This window comes from Electrona antarctica (genome assembly GCF_951216825.1).
Source record: "Electrona antarctica genome assembly, chromosome: 2".
NCBI lineage: Eukaryota > Metazoa > Chordata > Actinopteri > Myctophiformes > Myctophidae > Electrona > Electrona antarctica.
Genome location: NC_136807.1, coordinates 44,118,558 through 44,136,914, shown reverse-complemented (window position 1 = coordinate 44,136,914; position 18,357 = coordinate 44,118,558). Strand labels below are relative to the sequence as shown.

The following is an 18,357-nucleotide window of genomic DNA, read 5'->3' as shown; positions in this document are numbered from 1 at the left end:
ATATCACTTATTTTTTCTTATTTTTTGGATAATCCTCCCTACTATAAAGTTTGCTGACCATATAAGGAGTTCCTCCCTGTCCCCAGTGAGCCCCTGGGGGTCAAAAAACCCTAGTTTCGGTTTGGGCTTTGGGTGGCAAAGCCTTCATCCAATCAAGATGAGAGGGGCCTTCCTCCAATCATGATCGAGTGGGGCGGGCATTGGTGCACGTGCTGTTGGTCTGTTGTACTTCCCCCACTGTAGAGCGTGTGCATGTGCACATCTTGTTACCGGGTGGACTGGGTTTTTTTCCAAATCACTGAATGCTCCTTTAACTATAGTGCATAGTGCACAAAGGCTTGCTTTCAAGTAACGTATAAAGACAAAAACTTACCACACATAAGACTATAGTAAAGAAAAGAAGAAACAAAAGAAAAGGCTGACCAAAAATAGTTCCACTTCAAAACAAAACGAACAGAACTGGTCATATGGTAGAAAGTTTAGTATAGTCAACATTGCGCTCAATCTCTTTACTGTACTAGTCCCCCGGCTCCAATTATCCCACCCAAAGCAGTCGCCCCTCTCCCATGCACTTACTGAAGGGAAAATATACACCTTTGATGAGACAGAAATCGCAGCAAACAAAGATGGGAGATAATCGACTTGTTCTCCGTTTGGTTAAAGAACTCTCCGCATTCCACTAAAGCAGTCTCATACCCTACTCAATTATTTTGTGTTTTTGTGAGATGACTGCAGGGTATTCCAAGGTAAATATTTGTCCCCCTTTTTAATTGGGAATATAACCTTTTGCTTTAACAATCCCACAATAACATTGTGATATAAACAATTTCAAAATATCCAAATGTGTTTTAATATCTTGGACATCATGATGCAAAATCACATGAGACATTAGCAGTCATCATAAAACAGGACAACATTCAAACTGGTCCATACAAACATCAAAACAATTCTCTACTTTACATACAGTATATACAGAAATTATACAAAAGTAGGCACACACTATGATTATGCCTGAAAATTGATTCCTTTTCATGAGATTGATATACAACTTTAATATACCATGTGTTAATGAAATGCAGCTTAATTGCATTGATTTATAACCTTTATATATCAGCAAGGGTGCAAAGACAGTGCAACGCTGTGCACGTATAGTGTATTTGTTTTTCATCCACTGTAAAAAGCATATCGGTAACTACATACTGGAACGGTGGCAAGTTCATTTTTTTTGCAGTAGCCTAGTACTAAAGGTCATTCTAAAATCCATCACATTGTGTCGAGGTACAAAATCAATTTGCATTGTGGGGACTTGTGACTGATCGGTAGAAAACACTACTTATTAGAATCATGCATCTCTCAAATGATACCATTCATTCTCTCACACACGCTGCCTCCCACTGCTCCCTCAGTGAAGTCCGTTGTGGATGCATTAGTCCATGTATGCATGCCCTTGGGCAAAATGGAACCTGAAATCAAATTTAATTATTTGCTTTGCGTGCCTCTTGACACACCGCTAGGGCAGGCTTCTCATTCTGCATATATTTGAGACAATTTCATTCATCCAACTCTAATATCGGGTAATTAATAATGTCTGTAACTACATTTTCCAGCCCTGAGTCTTGCTGCTTTTTTATGCAGTCACTGGGCCGAGTCCATTGGCCTCGCCCAAAGAGCCTCGGTGCTTGCATCCGGAATATTCTCCGATAAATGAGCCGTCCTCATTGAATTCTCCTCCCCCGTCGGCGTAATCCACCAGGCTGTCTCTACTGATGCTGTCCCCTCCCACGTTGGTGCCGTTAAGGGAACACAGACTGCCCCCCTTCAGTGGCTTCTCGTCACTGTCACTGCCATCCAACAACAAGAGAGGGATTGGGGATGGATGAGTGCTGAGTGGTACAGAGGCAAACACAAACATATTGTACAGCGCAGCAGGCAGATGTCCATAAGCACATAGCAGCAGGCAAACTACCGTACACATACTGTACTGTACATTAAACCATTTACTGTAGGCCTGACGTCGAAATTAAAAAAAAATCAGAAAGATTTGAGGCACATTTTAACAATTTTTCAAAAATAGCAGACCTACAAGTTCATAGCGCGGCACTCGGTGCCGCGCTATGAGCTTGTAGATTTGCTATTTGTCAATAGCTAAATTATAATAATGTATGTAACCACCAAAAGGGGTTCCCGCTCAAAATGGGCTAACATACTGCGGTGAATGGCCACACACGCGCACGCACACACACACACACACACACACACACACACACACAAATCGGCAAACTTATCAAAACACATAGAAATAAACACAGAAATAAACTTGCACACAAACACTTAAATGCATGTACTCCAAAGACACTATTAAATGCTCGGCTGCTCCTACAGATACCCGTACACACGACGGCTCCAATACATCACGATGAGTGCTGGCTGTAAATGGATTCACAGTGGCCTCACAGCAGGGGACAGGAGCAAAGGGAGGCGGGGGTGGCCTGCTACAATCACTTCACTAATTGCTAATTGCCAAGGCTTTAGGACTGAAGGCAATTTCAAATCTCTTTAGAGCTAGCGATGGAAATTGCCTGAGTGCAGCTCATTCCGAACCGTGAGAGAAGAGGGGGTGTTGGAGGTGGGCGCCACGAGAGCCTGGGAGAGAGAGAGAGAGAGAGAGATCGAGGAAGAGGAATGGAGGAAGAGAGAGAGAGAGAAGGGAGAGCGAGGGGAGCCGTATGCAATCCCAGACAAACAGCCTGTCGTTACCAGTATTCCCAAGAGGCCCCACACACGGGGCCAGGGAGATTAGATGCCAATTTAAGACTGGGCACCCGGCCAGCGCACAGGTGTCGTCTCGGTACAAGATGCAGGGTCACCTCAAAACACCGCGGACCCCTCCCCCTTCGTCCTCCCTTTCTAATAGCCAACCTTGACCACGGTTGATAATTCGCTTCTTTCCCCTCCTAAGTTTAATATTCAAAACATACAGTGTGTGTGTGTGTGTGTGTGTGTGTGTGTGTGTGTGTGTGTGTGTGTGTGTGTGTGTGTGTGTGTGTGTGTGCGCGCGCGCGCGTGGGGGGTTAGGGGGTTTGTGCGTGCAGGGGGGTGCGTGCGTGCCTGTGTGTGTGTGTGTGTGTGTGTGTGATAGAGCGTTTCACAGCATAGGTTAGCAACTTAGCACAGGTGATCGATGTGTCACATATGACCGCCACATTTTTAGATAGGATTTCCAGCACAGCGATACGGTTTTAGAACTCATACATCACGGCATCTGGCTCTTCGTGGATTTCCTTTTAATAACCGATATTATCGTCCCAATTTCATAGACCCTCTTTGCCATGCAAGCCACATACGGTCCCCATTTCCAGCGTTATCAAACTCTTTCTCTCTGACGAGTGACGACCCTAGAGCGACAGAGATAAGTGGTCCTTATCTTAGGGCCGCTGAATGCCACAATGACTGCCCCCCCCCCACACACACACACACACCGCCCCCCCAAGACCCCGCTACTGTGTGACTTGGAATGCAGTGATAAAACGGCGGCTGAGTGCTTTAGAGACCCAGCGCATTTGAGGCCTTGATCAGAACCCATGTGTGTCTCAGGCAGCCTCAGCCACAACTGCTCTCGCTCTAAGCTGGTGCAGTAGGCTCTCCCTCAGTTGAGCGAAGGATGCGAGTGAGGGAGACGCATCACTGGGCAGGAGGTAATTACATTTGTCTTGGCTTTGACCCGTGCTGGCTCCATTTTGGGACTGCTGCACGGAAAATGGCCAGCTAAAGAGGCAAAGAGTTATTTTTTTTTGCTTTTTACTACCAGCACCACCTGGAAAATTTATGTTATTATTTTAAGTGTCCCAGAGAAAATTCAACTTGTGTCATCTCACTAAACCCACTAAAATAAATGTAAAAGTTAGGAGGAAATAAAAATAAAAGTAAAGCAGGGAAATTAATTGAGAATATTCCTCAGTCTCATGGTCCTCGCCTTAGAGGGCAGTTTGAGACAATGCCCTCCGGGCATCATTTTATAGTGCCTGAACTCAACAGTAAAAAAGCAAAGGGCCCATTTATCCGCACTGCAGTTAGATTGCTTAACTTGCACAAGAAATGATAGCTCATGTGCGTATGAGAACTTTGTATATTGGACTGATGAGAAACTTTCTTCAACTACCTTTCATCTGTTTGTTTAACTGCATGGTATAAAGTGTGGTGATTTGTTATGTTTCTATCATAGACACTGCCTGCACACATTCTCTATGAGGAAATAACGATATGAAGTTTACTGAATTGAATCACTTGCCAAGAGCCAAGCTGGGACATTTACTGTTCTTCTCAGAGCAGAGCAGCTAGGGTCGCAGAAGGTAATCCCCAAAATATCTATCTAATTTCAATTCATAACATTATTCTGCAAGTGTAATGACTTTCAACCTGGCAACCCAATTTTCGTCATTTTCAAACTTTTCTGGAAATGGCAAAAATAGGCAGTTTACAAACTCGATGTGATGCGTTAAGTGTGACCTTGTCTGTCGATCGGCTTTTTGCTATGGCTATTTGGGGGCCCTTGGTGTGAATTGGTTTGGGAACCCCTGCCCTAAAACCTGCAGTAAAGCTAGAGGGAAAGTCACCCTGGGGGGGACAATACAGACAACACAGCCTCATGATTTGCCTGATGAAGACCTAGTAGGTCGAAACGTTGCAATTTGTTGCCTCTAAATAAAGTAAGTCTCGGAGCTTTACAAACTAGTGTGCGGATGTTCTTTCTCTTTCTTTCACAGCCTCATGATATCCTACACGGACAGAGGCAGCCTGAAACTAAAACTTAAATGCATTAATGCATATAGGTTCAATAAAATATTTCCTCCTTTTAACATTAAGTGTGCCCGGATCTCCTCTTTGCTTTAAATGCATTATTGCTGGACTGCTCCTTCTCTTCCTGTTTCAGCCAGTCTGAAAATTCATGGTTTAAACATATCATTAATCTTTATTTGATTTACAGTACACTAAAACATCCAAGAACAAACTGAATTACGAATGTAAGTCAGACGGAGACAGAGCTGAGATTTAAAGTGTAATAATGTGTTCTATGTGCGGCACTAGTGCAAGATACTGTAGTTGCCCGATTAATATTCATGTAATTGCAGGATAAATGTATGAAAGGGCACCTCTGCAATGACTAGCAGTATAGTGTCACAATTTGGTCTGTGCTCTGAGAATGAATATATCGCGCTACGCGTATGTCTTCTACATGTATGTTAAGCCCCACAGAGACACTAGAGTCTAAAGCTTGCATTCTTCATTGAACCGAGGTTCCCCAGGGCTCTATATTTGTCCCCTCCCATTTTCTTTTCACAGTTTCTTCACCGAAAATATCCGATCTATAAGTTCACAATGCGACTATGTCTGCCAATTTCACAGAATGTTCTATGCGTTAGCCAAATGTTCACCTACTGCATTATTACATGCTCAGCATAGGGTTCAAGTCAGTGGTTACGTTATTTTGGGGGGGGGCATTTTAAGGCTTTATTTGGCAGAGACAGGAAACACTGGGCATAGAGTACAGGAGTATACAGGCAGAAACCTTGAATTTTGCCAACCAGGAATCGAACTGGAGCCCCTAAAACTCACGTTACTTCCGTAAATACACGTAAATAAATACTGTTCACACACAAAAGAAACCGACACACATCTATTACACCTATTTGTGGAGAACTTTCTAGCCTAATCCTTTCGCTATAATGTATAGAAGATATTGCATGCATAAAGTGAATGGCAAATCGAGTGACAAAGTGAGTGGCAAAGTGAGTTTAACGTTGTATAATACAATCAGAATGGACTTCTGTTTGGATGTATGGGCTGTCATGGTCAGAAAGTAGTTTTTTGTTACTCAGTAAAGCGTTCCTGCATAACTTCCGGCCCGGGTAATGATGATGATGTCACGCGCATACCCTCTATATTAAGTTTATTACTAGTATTGCTTTTGTTAGTTGTAGGGTGTAGGCCTATTACTGTAACCACTTTTGATTAGGGCTGGTGGATGTTCCAAGCACGAGACATTTTCCTGCGCAAACAGAATTATAGCCTTGGTAACAACCCAAGAAATTGGATTAATATTAATGCTCCGAATAAGAGGATGATGGGAAAGCAGACAGAATGGGCTATTTTTGCTGCATGTCTGGACAAACAAGTGCTTCATTGTTAGGCAGTTGCTGTGGAAGTATAATGTTAAAGAGGATCCCGTCAATTTCTCTAAACTGTCACCAGAGCTGCTCAACAATGGAAAAACAATGTTATGTATTATTTCTAGTACATGAGATCGATCTACTTCTGGCTTATGAGTATTGTTTCAGTTGTGGAATTTTGTTACACATCATTTTGATCATTATTAGTATGTTTTTGGTTAGTGACGGAGCTTTAAAGACAGAAATGTCTAGCTGTTGGTCTATTGGTCAAACACTTTGGTCTCTAACAAGATATTATCGCTGTCGGGCAGAAACCTCTCCATCATTTCAACTTTTTTGCACAAAAGTAGTGAAAATTACTTTCACTTACACTCTATATATAGGTCTATAAAAGTATATTTTTAAATAGTGATAACATTTTGGACATACAGTACAAGGCTTCCACGGTCTGACAGCAACCATATTTTAAAAACTATTGGCTGGATTGCCATGGGATTTGATGTGTACCCGGACAATGCATATCTGCACGGCACCCCGAGCTGTTATTTTGAAAGAAATCCCAGCGCTGACTTTGTTCAAATACAAAGTACAATAAAGTACAAATACCTCAGAATTGTACTTAAGTGCAGTACTTAAGTAAATGTTACTTTCCACCACTGCTCTGAGCAATGAGAGACTGACATGCATTCTCTGTTGTCTACCTCGCACAACGGATAGCAGGGCAGTGCGACTCGCGAGCCTTGCAGCTTCTTTATTGTGAGCTATTTGGAGCTTATAGACAGATCATTTTGGCTGCACCTGACCAGACTGGCGAGCAGCAATCAAGGTGAGATAGAACTATTGTCTGTGCCACTAGCACTCTAGAGGCAGGGATAAAAAAAAGAGGAACATCTTCTGATGCATGATATTCCTCTACCTGTTTTCTTAAAGATGGAGTGATTTTTGTACTTTTTTCTGTTTTGTATGTGTCTATGGATTTAGCATTACTCTCCCCTAACCCCTCCCCCTTTATCATACAACAACAGTTGTGGGTGCGACTTCAGTTTATCAGGTGGATTCACCACCCACCTGAAAACCAGGCATACGTAGGGCGCGTTCGGAAATAGCGCACTGAGCGCACTGTGCAATGCAAACTAATTGGCGAGTGCGCTCCGGTGCGGTATTTCCCGAACGCGCCCTTAATGAACTGGTGGGTGTGGCCACATAAAAAAAATCTTTTAACACTTTTAACATATTTCTACTAGTATAATCATAGTACCTGATGATCATGTTTTAGGGGGGGAGAAATGATGGCATTCCATCTTTAACAATATTTTCTATATGTTTCGCCCATGATAGCTGTTCATTAGCCTATCCGTCCATGTCATAAGAGACTGCACAAGAGACTGCATAAGAGACTGCACCAAAGTTAAGTAGCACAGACCATCTTTTTACTGTCAGTATAAGATAACCATTGTCAGTCATCTCTGTGAGCGAGGTGCATGTAGAGTGATCTGCCTTATAGGCATGCTGTTTAATTCATGAAGTGAAAAATAGTTTAGTATCTGTTCAAGAACAACTTTTTCCATTAGCTCGCTCAACACTGGAAGAATACTAACAAATCTGTTATTGGCTATTGAATTATTGAATTATTACAACCTTGACAGATTTCCAAACCTGGGGGAATAACACCTCCTTCAGTCTCATTGAAAATATAATCCAGTGAAATTATATTCGAAACAACTTTAATTAACGTCCATCCAGGTTATCCATACTGGCTGATGTATTGTTTAGCCCAGAAAGTAGTTTCTCCACAGTTCTGATTGCTATAGGTTGGCCTCATTCACAAAGGTCTTATGTCTACTATATTTTAGTGTCGGTTTGATCCTAAATAATGACAAACATCAAATGTATGAAAGAGTGTACTGGGTATAGGCTTGATTGAATTCCACCTATCATTAAATCAAATTATTATTTGCATTGTTCCAAACACCATAAAAGGCAACCGTATGAATATCCAACGTGAAACCAACTTCACCTCAGTGAAAGCACAAGGTTTTGCATTGTAATGCCTTGACAACTTGTAGATCAGGTATATTTGGTCCCTTGTGCTTTTGTCATCAGCACTTTGGTGACCCTAGGCATTTAACTGAAGTGACCCCAAGACCGTTTCTCTAGTGACATCCTCAGGCCAACCTTTCCACTTGTTTTAAAAGCAATATTTTTGTTTATCTTATCTAATTATAAAACTTTTGCTGTTCATATTGTACAGTGTGTTAATCGCTCAGTGAATATACATAGTGTTCCACTTTTCTTGATTTGTAGCCCTGCTAGTGAGTTGTACTGGAAAAACCTTTACTTGTACAGTTGTGGACGGTAAAGGCTTGTGAAAAGGCACACAAGGGTAAACAGGGGAAACCCTGTTACAGTTTGTGGTAAAAGCTTTGCTCAAACTTTATTTTTCCTGCCTTGATCACCTTGGGCTCTATTGTCGTCCATGCTAAACCCCCTATCCCTAAACTCCTTTGACTTTTTTTTACTATTTTGAAAATACATTTTGAATAGTTCAACTAGCCGATCTACATCGACACTTTGTGAGCTTGTAGATTGGCCATTTTAACTATTCAAAAATGTTTAAAAATAGTAAAAAAACGAAAATAGAGCCCCTTGTCTCCCCCTCTTCTTCCCATTCTAATTTTCTTGGAAAAATGACACGATGGGAACTATGCACAAAAACGAATTTCACCCACTTTTTTACTTGTAAAACTGTGATGTGACAATACTGTAGCTGATTCAGATTCTGAGGAGCAGCACGCAGATGTGACTCTCACTGATTAAATGAGCTGGAGAACCAAAGAAAGAAGGCATTCCAATTAATATAAGTCACTTCTCCGAGCAGGGCGGCCTCTAGGGGCTGCTAGCTGGGATATTTACATACATTGGTATTACAATAACACTTGGAGCACCATAGTGACACCATATTGACTCAAACAGTTAAAGGAGAATTCAATACTAGAAGGCTTTCTTACCGTTATTTTGTGCAAAAGTGCATTATTGGCTATTTCCCCTACCATAAGCCCTCAATGGGGGTTGGGTTTTTGTGCTAATTCGCTTATTTCCATCGAAATATGTAGTAAAGTGTGCCGCTTGGGATACTATTTACATTATGAAGAGAGGATACAGTATATACCAAAAATGATTTTTGAGCGATGGGAATAAGCGAATTAGCACAACACCCCATAGCCCCATTCAATTCAATGCAATTCAATGCAATTCATTGAGGCCTTAGGGGAAATAGCCAATAATGCACTTTTGCACAAAATAACACCTGGACCTCTTTGGTGGGGACGTAACAACTAGTCGGAAATTCTCCTTTAACGTGTGACCATTCATTTTAAGTTAACTTCCTGAGTCCTGACTTCATATTTGTCTCAAATGAGAGATGCTGGTAAGTAACCTTGATAGATAAAACAGAAACACACAGTAAGTGCAAGAAATGCACAAGACAACACTCCAAGGAGCGAACTCAAACAGAGCACCACAGACTTAACTGTTAAGGCAATTGTATGTTTACCTAGCCCCTTAAGAGTTTCTTACTTCGTGTCCCCATAGTTGTTTCTTGACTGTCCTACATAAATAAAGCATGAGCTCCAGGTTTTCCGTAAACACGGCAACAACAAAATAAAAAAATAAAAAATCAATATTCCCCAAGCTCAAAAAATATTTGGGCAACATTTCAGCCTGAGCAGAACCCGATTGATTTCCAATATAAAACAAAAGTTAAATATGTAAAAAAATAAGTTTCAAAAAATGAGTGGAGGTACAGTATAGTACTTGCACAATAAATGTGGTGTTAAACGGTCCAGTGGTTCGCGAGATTAGCTCTGGAAACGAGTGGTGGGAAAAGTACTCACATGTTTTACTTAAGTAAAAGTATTAATACTGCAGAATTCAAAATGTACTTGAGTAAAAGTATTCGTATCAAAATGTACTTTAAGTACAAAAAGTATAAAGAACTCATTATGCATGAATGTCTCTTTTCAAGTTTTCAAATGTATAAACATCTTTTGCAGATCTACTATATAGTAATATAGTAACTATAGTAACTAAATGTAGTGGAGTAAAAGTACAATATTTGCCTCTGAGATGTGTAGTGGCCGTAGAAGTAAAAGTATTGGAAATAGGAAATACTCAAGTAAAGTACAAATATCATGTACTTTCTACCACTCCTGGAAACACAGACAGAACAACCCTCTTATGTACGGATAGCCTCCTGCAGAGCCATGCTGTAAGAATATTTAGAATCATTTGGCTCAATTGGTATTTTTGTATAATTAATATACAGTAGGTGACTCTCACAAATTTGTTATTCTAATTTGCTATTGCTATTTATTTATTTATTTTAATACGGCAGTTGGCTCTTTATTTGTAACAAGCTAACAGCATTTGGTTATTGGACCAATTCAATAGTTATGGCCTGGGTGACCATATTATGGGAATTATGTTCCATCCATGTTATACAGGGATGTACAGTATGTATGGTACATCAAGACAAAGCAAAAAAAGGTCATAAGCAAGGGTGACTGTCAGTTTAGATGTCTGTGCTTTTTAGGAAGCCTACATCCGTCCACTATAATCACATCACATACACAGACAGGCTGCAAAAAAGTCAAAAAAAAGTCAAGGCTTTTTTCTTTAGACATAGCCATGGCTATGTTTAAAGACTCCTGGGCATGTGTGCACACACATACACACATGTCACATACACATGCTTGCAGGCAGGAGCTGACAGATTCTCATTTGAATACACACACTTGGACGCAGACATAATAATCTGATCTAAAGTAAATACAGTATATATTAAGAATCAAACACAACAACAACTAAAGGAGGAACAAAGCGGAACAGCATCTAAGTAAATACAAGGTATCACAACTAAGGAGGAACAAACAGGCTTAACTGTTAAGGCGATCGTATATGTTTACCTAGCCCATTAAGAGTTCAGAAAACTGGCTTCTGGGCCCGTCCTCGCAAAGTGCAGTCATGCAAGGCTTGCTTTTGGAACAAAAACAAATACATGAATGAACAGCATTATACTGTAACAAATAACCCTACTGTATGAAACATTTACCATATGGTTGTTAAACTTAATTTAGTCATGTAAAAAAAATAGCTTTAAGCTACGCAATTCATCGCTGTAAAACCAACCATCAACCGAACCGTGCAATGTGTTATTTTCATCACACTTTGGCATTCCAGCTTGTCCTTGAGGAGCAAGTGTACAGTATGTCTCACCTGTATTCACAGAAGGTGTCATCATTCATACCCGGAGACTCCTCGTCAGGGTGCAGATCCTCCTTCTCCTTCACTGCAGAGGAGGGAGAGCGTAAAAACACGGGTAATAAAGCGCCAGTGCTTCAATGCACAATGGTTAGTTTACTTGTCGTGCCACAAATTAATAGTAGTTCCAATTCAAATGATCATTATAATGGAAACCCACCAATGTTCAAAGTATATGTACAAGTTTGTGATGTATATTCCTGATTTTACTACTAGTGTACTTTTCTAAAATCATGCTAATTGAAATAACTATTGTAAGTATTCAATGTTGGGGTTTTTTTACATTAAAGGAGGGTAAAAGTGTAAAACTTTCGTCACCGCTAAACCCCTTATCCCTAAACTTCTTTGCCTTTTTTTACTATTTTGCAAAACATTTTTGAATAGTTGAAATGGCCAGTATACAAGCTCACAACATGTCAATGTAGATTGGCTAGTTGAACTATTCAAAAATGTTTTTCAAAATAGTAAAAAAGGCAAAGAGGTTTAGGGATAAGGGGTTTAGCGGTGACGAAAATGGAGCCCCAAGTTTCCTCCTATATTCTGATAATCATTGTTTATTAACAGGAGTCTCCTATCTCTCTAGCTCTCAGGTTATGATACCAATTGTATCCCATCATAAGAGAGAACTCATGCAGGATAAAAATTGGAAATTGATGGCAAAAATAAATAAATAAATTGTGACAAAATTGGAAATGAATTTAAGCTGATGGATGATCTGTTGGATAAAATTGGTATCCCGACCAGAAAATATATGTTATGTTTACTAACAAGCTGCTGGAGAGACTGGGAACTGCCCCTGTTAATGAACAAACACTCTATACTATAGCAATGATTAATGTCAGGATAGAGCTTTACTTTTTAGATTTATTTTTGGACTTTTTATGCCTTTGATAGTACAGTAGGTACACAGGAAATAGGGAGAGAGATAAGGGGAGTGGCACGCAGCGAAGGCCGCCCGTCAGGATCTTTTAACAAAAATAAAAAATATATAAAACTTTCACCCCCTTTAACAGAGTCATACACCCCTTATTCCTTAAGATCTGTATTGCTGTTGCTGGTAGAAATATTACAGCATCTCCCTCTAAGGAGCTACATCAAAAAGTTTCGTTCTATACTTCTGCACCGAAACACGCATTTCCTTTGGAATAGAAGAACAAAAGCGAGGCTTATTCTGAGACTGAGTGAGTGTGTGGTAAACATTACATTAAAACTTTTACAACACCTGTGTTCATGTGTGTGTCACAGTTGAAACCAAAAGCAGCCGTAATAGCATCTGAACTCTACTTAGCATGTCCATAGTCTATCACCTCCCTTTTGTTTGTCTGCACAAAGTGCTACCCAACAGCTCCTTGTGTAAATATGCTTTAAATAAAATAAGAGTTGGCTTGCGTGGGAGACAAAAGAGGGGTTTCATGAAAAGCGTTGGATGGGCAGGGAGGGGGGGGGGGGGGGGTTCTCAGAAGGGGCTGATGAAATATTCAGTGCTTCATGTCAAAAGCTACTGCGGGCGAAGAAGTGAAGCGGCGGGGATGAGAAGAAAGGAGCAGTGCAAAGGGAAAGAAAAGCGAGTGAGGAGACACGAGGAAGCTAGGCACCTTTGTGAGCCCTGAGACAGGCTGTGATATGAGGTATAGCGAGCACAAAGGCACTTGCGGTGGAGGCGGGAATCAGGGCCCCGCGTGCACATGAGGGCGGCAGAGGGGGGAACCAGGGCCCCGTGGCACATGAGGGACAGAGAGGTGCGGAACAAAGCCATCTGATTCCCACTCGTCTGGCTTGACAAGCCACGTAATCAGAGGAACAGAGCGGAACACAGAAGGGCCACAGAGCGTAATGAGAGTCACGAGGAGGAAAACTGGGCCAAATAGTATGTATAGGTCGTGACAGTTCATTTTGGGCAAATTAATTCAGGGTATGATGGGTTGGCATGCAGCAGGCGCATTCCACATGCAGTAATGCATGCAAGTTGCATTTCCAAGCGCGTGCTGCTTGTGCAGGGTTGGGGTCCATCCCAGTTTCACTCATTCTGGAAGTGAACCAAAGTGTCATGAATGATCGTTAATCGTGTCAATGCACTGTGCATATTACCCCTCAGCATGGTCAAATTCAGTGGTGGAAAAAGTACTCAAATGTTTTACTTAAGTAAAAGTAGCAATATAGAAATACTCTGTTTTCAAATAAATGTACTGGAGTAAAAGCACGATATTTGTATCCGAGCTGTTGTGGAGTAGAACTAAAAGTACTGAAATTAGGAAAGTCTCCAGTATACCTAAAAATAGTACTTATGTACAGTACATACTTAGTTACTTTCCACCACTGGTCAAATCTCAAATTGGATCACGCTGTGATGATCCTCATCTAAAATCCATATGAACCTACATCTACAATAATTCATGAACTGAGCACTGGTTCACTTTCTGTGGTGAGAAATGGTACATGGAGGCTTCCCCAACCCTGGTCAAAAGCTGACTGACCTTGATTGATGGAAGACATGTCTGGTGGTCGCTGGGTTGGCGGTGGCGTACCTGCGTATTTACCACCTTTGTTTCTCCGCACGAAGCAGGCGACAAGCACGATGAGGGTGAGGAGCGCCACGGTGCACATGGTTCCGATGAACCAGCCCTGAGTCGATATGTTGCTCTGCAAACCGGCCACACCTAGGAATCACATACCCCAGACTCAGTTTACCCCCAAAGCACTCCACACATACAGTACATTAAAGGTAGGGTAAGTGATTTTCTTTGGTTAAAATTAAAAAGCTCTATATTGTGATAGTACTCATTGTTTCTTTAGGGGCATGTCATGTGATCTACCTGCACAGCCTTTGTGATCTACTGGTAGATCGTGATCTACCTTTTGGGCACCCCTGCTATAGAGTGTTTGTTCAGTAACAGGAGTATCCATGTCTCTCCCAGCTTCTTATTAAACAGAAAATGCATGTTCAGGTCGGGATACCAATTTTATCAAATCAGGACAGAGAATGCAGTCAGGATACAGATTTGAAATTGTAAGTGATGACACAAAGAAATGAGCAGACAAAATTGTAACTGGAACACTGTAAAAAATTAAGCTGATAAATGGCTACGGTACTTTCTTCTGATTGGTTGAAATTTTGTCACCTACCTGAAAATGTATTTTCTGTTTATTAACACATTGTGTGCCCACACAACACTTTCAAAATAGTAACCCAGGGTGCCCACTTTTTACATTCTTTTTTTTTACATATATATTTTTTTAATAAAAACTAAAAACTGGACGTCTTGGGCACACAAATTGTTAAAGAGCTGGAGAGACAGGGAGACCCCTGTTATTGAACAAACACTCTATGCGATGATTACTATTAGAATATACTAGTGATTTGACTTTTAACAAAAACCTTTTTGTTTTAACCAAAAAAACCTCACTTACCTTTATTTCGACTGGAAACAGATCATCACAAGAATCAAGATTGAAATGTTAATCCTGTTTCTTATTCTTCAAAGTATTACTTGGTAAAGAAGCAAACAAAGACGATGAAAGAAAGACACAAACAAAAAGCACAGATGGTAGGTATACCGTAGAGACATTGACAGTTCATCAATAGTACTGTACTAGTACTGCAGTGGGAGGCAGGACGTTGATGGATTACTACCACACTAATGACCACAACGGCGTACCTCTCCTCTCACCTTTGACTTTGGTCTGGATAACATCTTCAAAAATGCTAGTGTTACTGAGCAACCCCATGGCCACGAGGCGCACTGTGTACACCGATCCAGGTTCAAGCCCGTCAATGATGTGGAAACTTTGTGAAGTGTTTACAGCTTCTGAAATCCTCCAGTTACCCTCGCCTATACACAGCACAGCACAAGAGGTGCACCTTGAATGTTAAAACCCATGCTAACAGCTAGAGATGCTTAAAACGTTCGCCTACTTTGTAAATTGTGACATTCCATGTTTGTTACGCATATTTTGTTTACATTTCTAGAGACTGACATTTTAATGTGGAGCAAGCAACCGTAACAACTATGATGGAAACATCCATACAGACTTTAATGTCTATGTGGGTTACCATGAATTTCAACATTATCATAAAACCTTCCCACCGGCACTTAAGCATGATGCTACCACTTTTAAAATCCTTATCAATGCTAAGCAAGGCAGGGGAAGGGTGAAGTAGCTTACGGTTATTCATATAAGCCACATAAAGCTGCGAATGTTGTTGCTCCTCTCTGGCAGCCCAGCTGATTTTGGCAAAGGTGTCACTCACATAAGAGCTTATGTTCAACAGGGCTGGAACTGATAAAGAAAGAAGAAAGAGGAAGGAGGGAGGACAGGAAAGACAGACAGGCAGAGAGGGGGAAAGGGAGTGGGAAATGGCAAGAAAAGAGGATTAGCACAGGCAAATAGGATCCCCCCGCAGCCCAAGAGAAGAGCACAGCTTGCAGGCACCCTTCAAGAAGACAGTTCAAAAGCCAGTACCAGGGCCGAGCCTTAATTGAGTGAAGTTGGATTTGGATTATGGGGAGGATATAGCGGAGAGATAAAAAGATGGTGGGTGGGACTGTGGGAGTCACATCCAAGCTTCCCTTCTTCTAAACTAAATCTGGCATTTTATGACACCCACCATGCGTGGAAATCAGAAATAGATTGAACCACGCGTCTAGAATCCAATTGTTCTATGAGGATTCGGATGCATGGAGATAAGATGACGTGGCTCTCATGCACTACTACAGTATGTGTGTGTGTGTGTGTGTGTGTGTGTGTGTGTGTGTGTGTGTGTGTGTGTGTGTGTGTGTGTGTGTGTGTGTGTGTGTGTGTGTGTGTGTGTGTGTGTGTGTGTGTGTGTGTGTGTGTGTGTGTGTGTGTGTGTGTGTGTGTGTGTGTGTGTGTGTGTGTGTGAGCGTGTGCTGGACCTAAATGAGCCTACGATGTTAGACTTACTATATTGTCTAGGGCAGGCTACTACTCTGTGTTTGCAAAATTTCAGTACTACAGACCATCTGCTTTGCTTTGACCTTGTTAGCACTGTCTGAAAGTGATGCTGTTAGACGCACAACAACTCTAACTGTGCAGCTGCTGTTGTAACCAAAACATCCTCTTATGCTGAACTGGAGTCAATATGAATGAATCTAGGAATTTCTAGGAATAATTATAAATGTAAAAAGGTATTTCCCTAACTCTGCATATATAGACCAAATACAATGACATAGCTACAGCTTGCTACAACAATTATAGACCAGAATACTAGTATCACTGCCTCTAGTTCTGTGCATTCACGTTCGAAAGGTTGCATTAACTGTAGTGACAGGGACGTGCACAGGGATTTGGAGGGGCAGGGGCTGAAATTTGAAAAGGGCACTTGCGGCCCGTGCGTGCACACCACATAATTTGGGTTTTATTTAGGGGTGCCAGACACCATTTTGCGGGGGGGTGGGGACACAAGTTTATACTTGAGTCAATCAGTACAAATCTACACTCTCAGTATTGAGCAAGATATGAACATTGATAAGATCATAGAAGAAAATATGATAGATGCGTATTTACTCAATCAGTACAAAGCTATAGGCCTATAGTATTGAGAGCAAGATATTAATTCCATGATGAGATTGGCAGCGGTGGCCGAACGGATAGCGGCGCGGTCTTGATACCGGAAGGTTCCTAGTTCGAATCAGCCGTCCGACACGTTAAAATTACCACCGCTGAAGTGCCCTTGAACAAGGCATTGAACCACTACGATGAAATGTGTTCTATGAGCAGGGCCTGGCTGGAAACAAGTTCTTGAGCTTAGCCCAGATACCCTGGGTAAATATAGATTTCATTTCATTTCATTTCAGATAAATCAAAGAAAAATAATATCATTCTTTAAAGCAATAATAATAATTTAGATAAGGTATGAGAACACGCCCAGGGGGGCCGGGCCGGTTCCGACGTGCCGCCCCGTGTCTGAAACGGTTGAGAAATGACAGAGTTACTGTATGCCGGTCCCTCTACTGTACCCTCTACTGTACTGTACTGGCACACCCGAAATCATCATATATACAGTTAATATGTGAGTGTGTGTTTGTGTGTGTGTTAGGTTGCACACAGGTGGTGAAAAACAACCATGCTGTTTTCATGCTCATACCTACCCAGCCAGGCACCCACCCACACACATACGTCCGTAAGGGAGTGGCTTGCACCACTCAAAAAGAGCACACTCATGTGCCCACTGTAGTTGCCTCACTGTTTTTAGTGCCCTAAACAAACAGTCCATAGACTTCGCTGGCACCCTGATCCCTAGTCGTTTCGTTTGTGACTTGTGAGCAGCTGTGCGCACTCAACTGCATCAATGATCGAATGCCATATGTCAGCTTGTTTGGTTCATTGGTTTGATTGTGTGTTGCCCATTCAACAGCAGCATATTTTTTGTCTTTGTGACTAAGGGGCCATCCAGATGAGGACGATTTCGGTGTTTCTTGGGCAAGTAATTAGCCGATCTGCCCTTTTTGTCACACGGAGACGGCGTTTTGGGGGACTTAAACGGCTAATTTTGAAACTACCTTCCAGAGTGGGAAAGTTTGGAGACGCGACTTTCACGTCTCCGTGTGTATAGCAAATGCCGCCTAATTTGCTGAAACGGTGATGTCATAGTCCCCTCGCCCCCTCCAAACTAACCAGTGTTAATGGTTTATTTCACCATAACCACTTACATATAAGTATCACAGCTATTTTATATTTGCACATAATGTCTATAAATCTCTTATCCAAAAATAGCCGATCTGCAGCCCGCATGCATGAGCTTGTAGAGGAGCTATTTTTGGAGAACAGAAACAACACCCCCGATCGGGAAAAATGTATACATATTTACGCAAACAGTTGCTGAGATTGAGCAGGCGTGCATGCACGAGAG

The 18,357-nt window shown here is 41.5% G+C and overlaps 1 protein-coding gene across 4 annotated transcripts in view; it reads right to left on the bottom strand.

Annotated features, from left to right (window-relative positions):
* Positions 1-832: 832 nt before the first annotated feature.
* LOC306939393 (neural cell adhesion molecule L1-like protein) overlaps positions 833-18,357 on the bottom strand; it is a 91,688-nt gene continuing 74,163 nt past the window's right edge. For 3 of the 4 annotated variants that reach the window (XM_079523980.1, XM_079523979.1, XM_079523982.1), the window contains 3 exons: positions 13,961-14,143; positions 11,442-11,514; positions 833-1,841 (listed from right to left, as the gene is read on the bottom strand). In XM_079523980.1, the coding sequence (XP_079380106.1) occupies positions 1,628-1,841; positions 11,442-11,514; positions 13,961-14,143 (470 nt within the window). In that variant the 3' untranslated portion in view covers positions 833-1,627. The remainder of the gene's footprint in view (positions 1,842-11,441; positions 11,515-13,960; positions 14,144-18,357) is intronic. The other variant, XM_079523981.1, reaches the window with a different exon arrangement.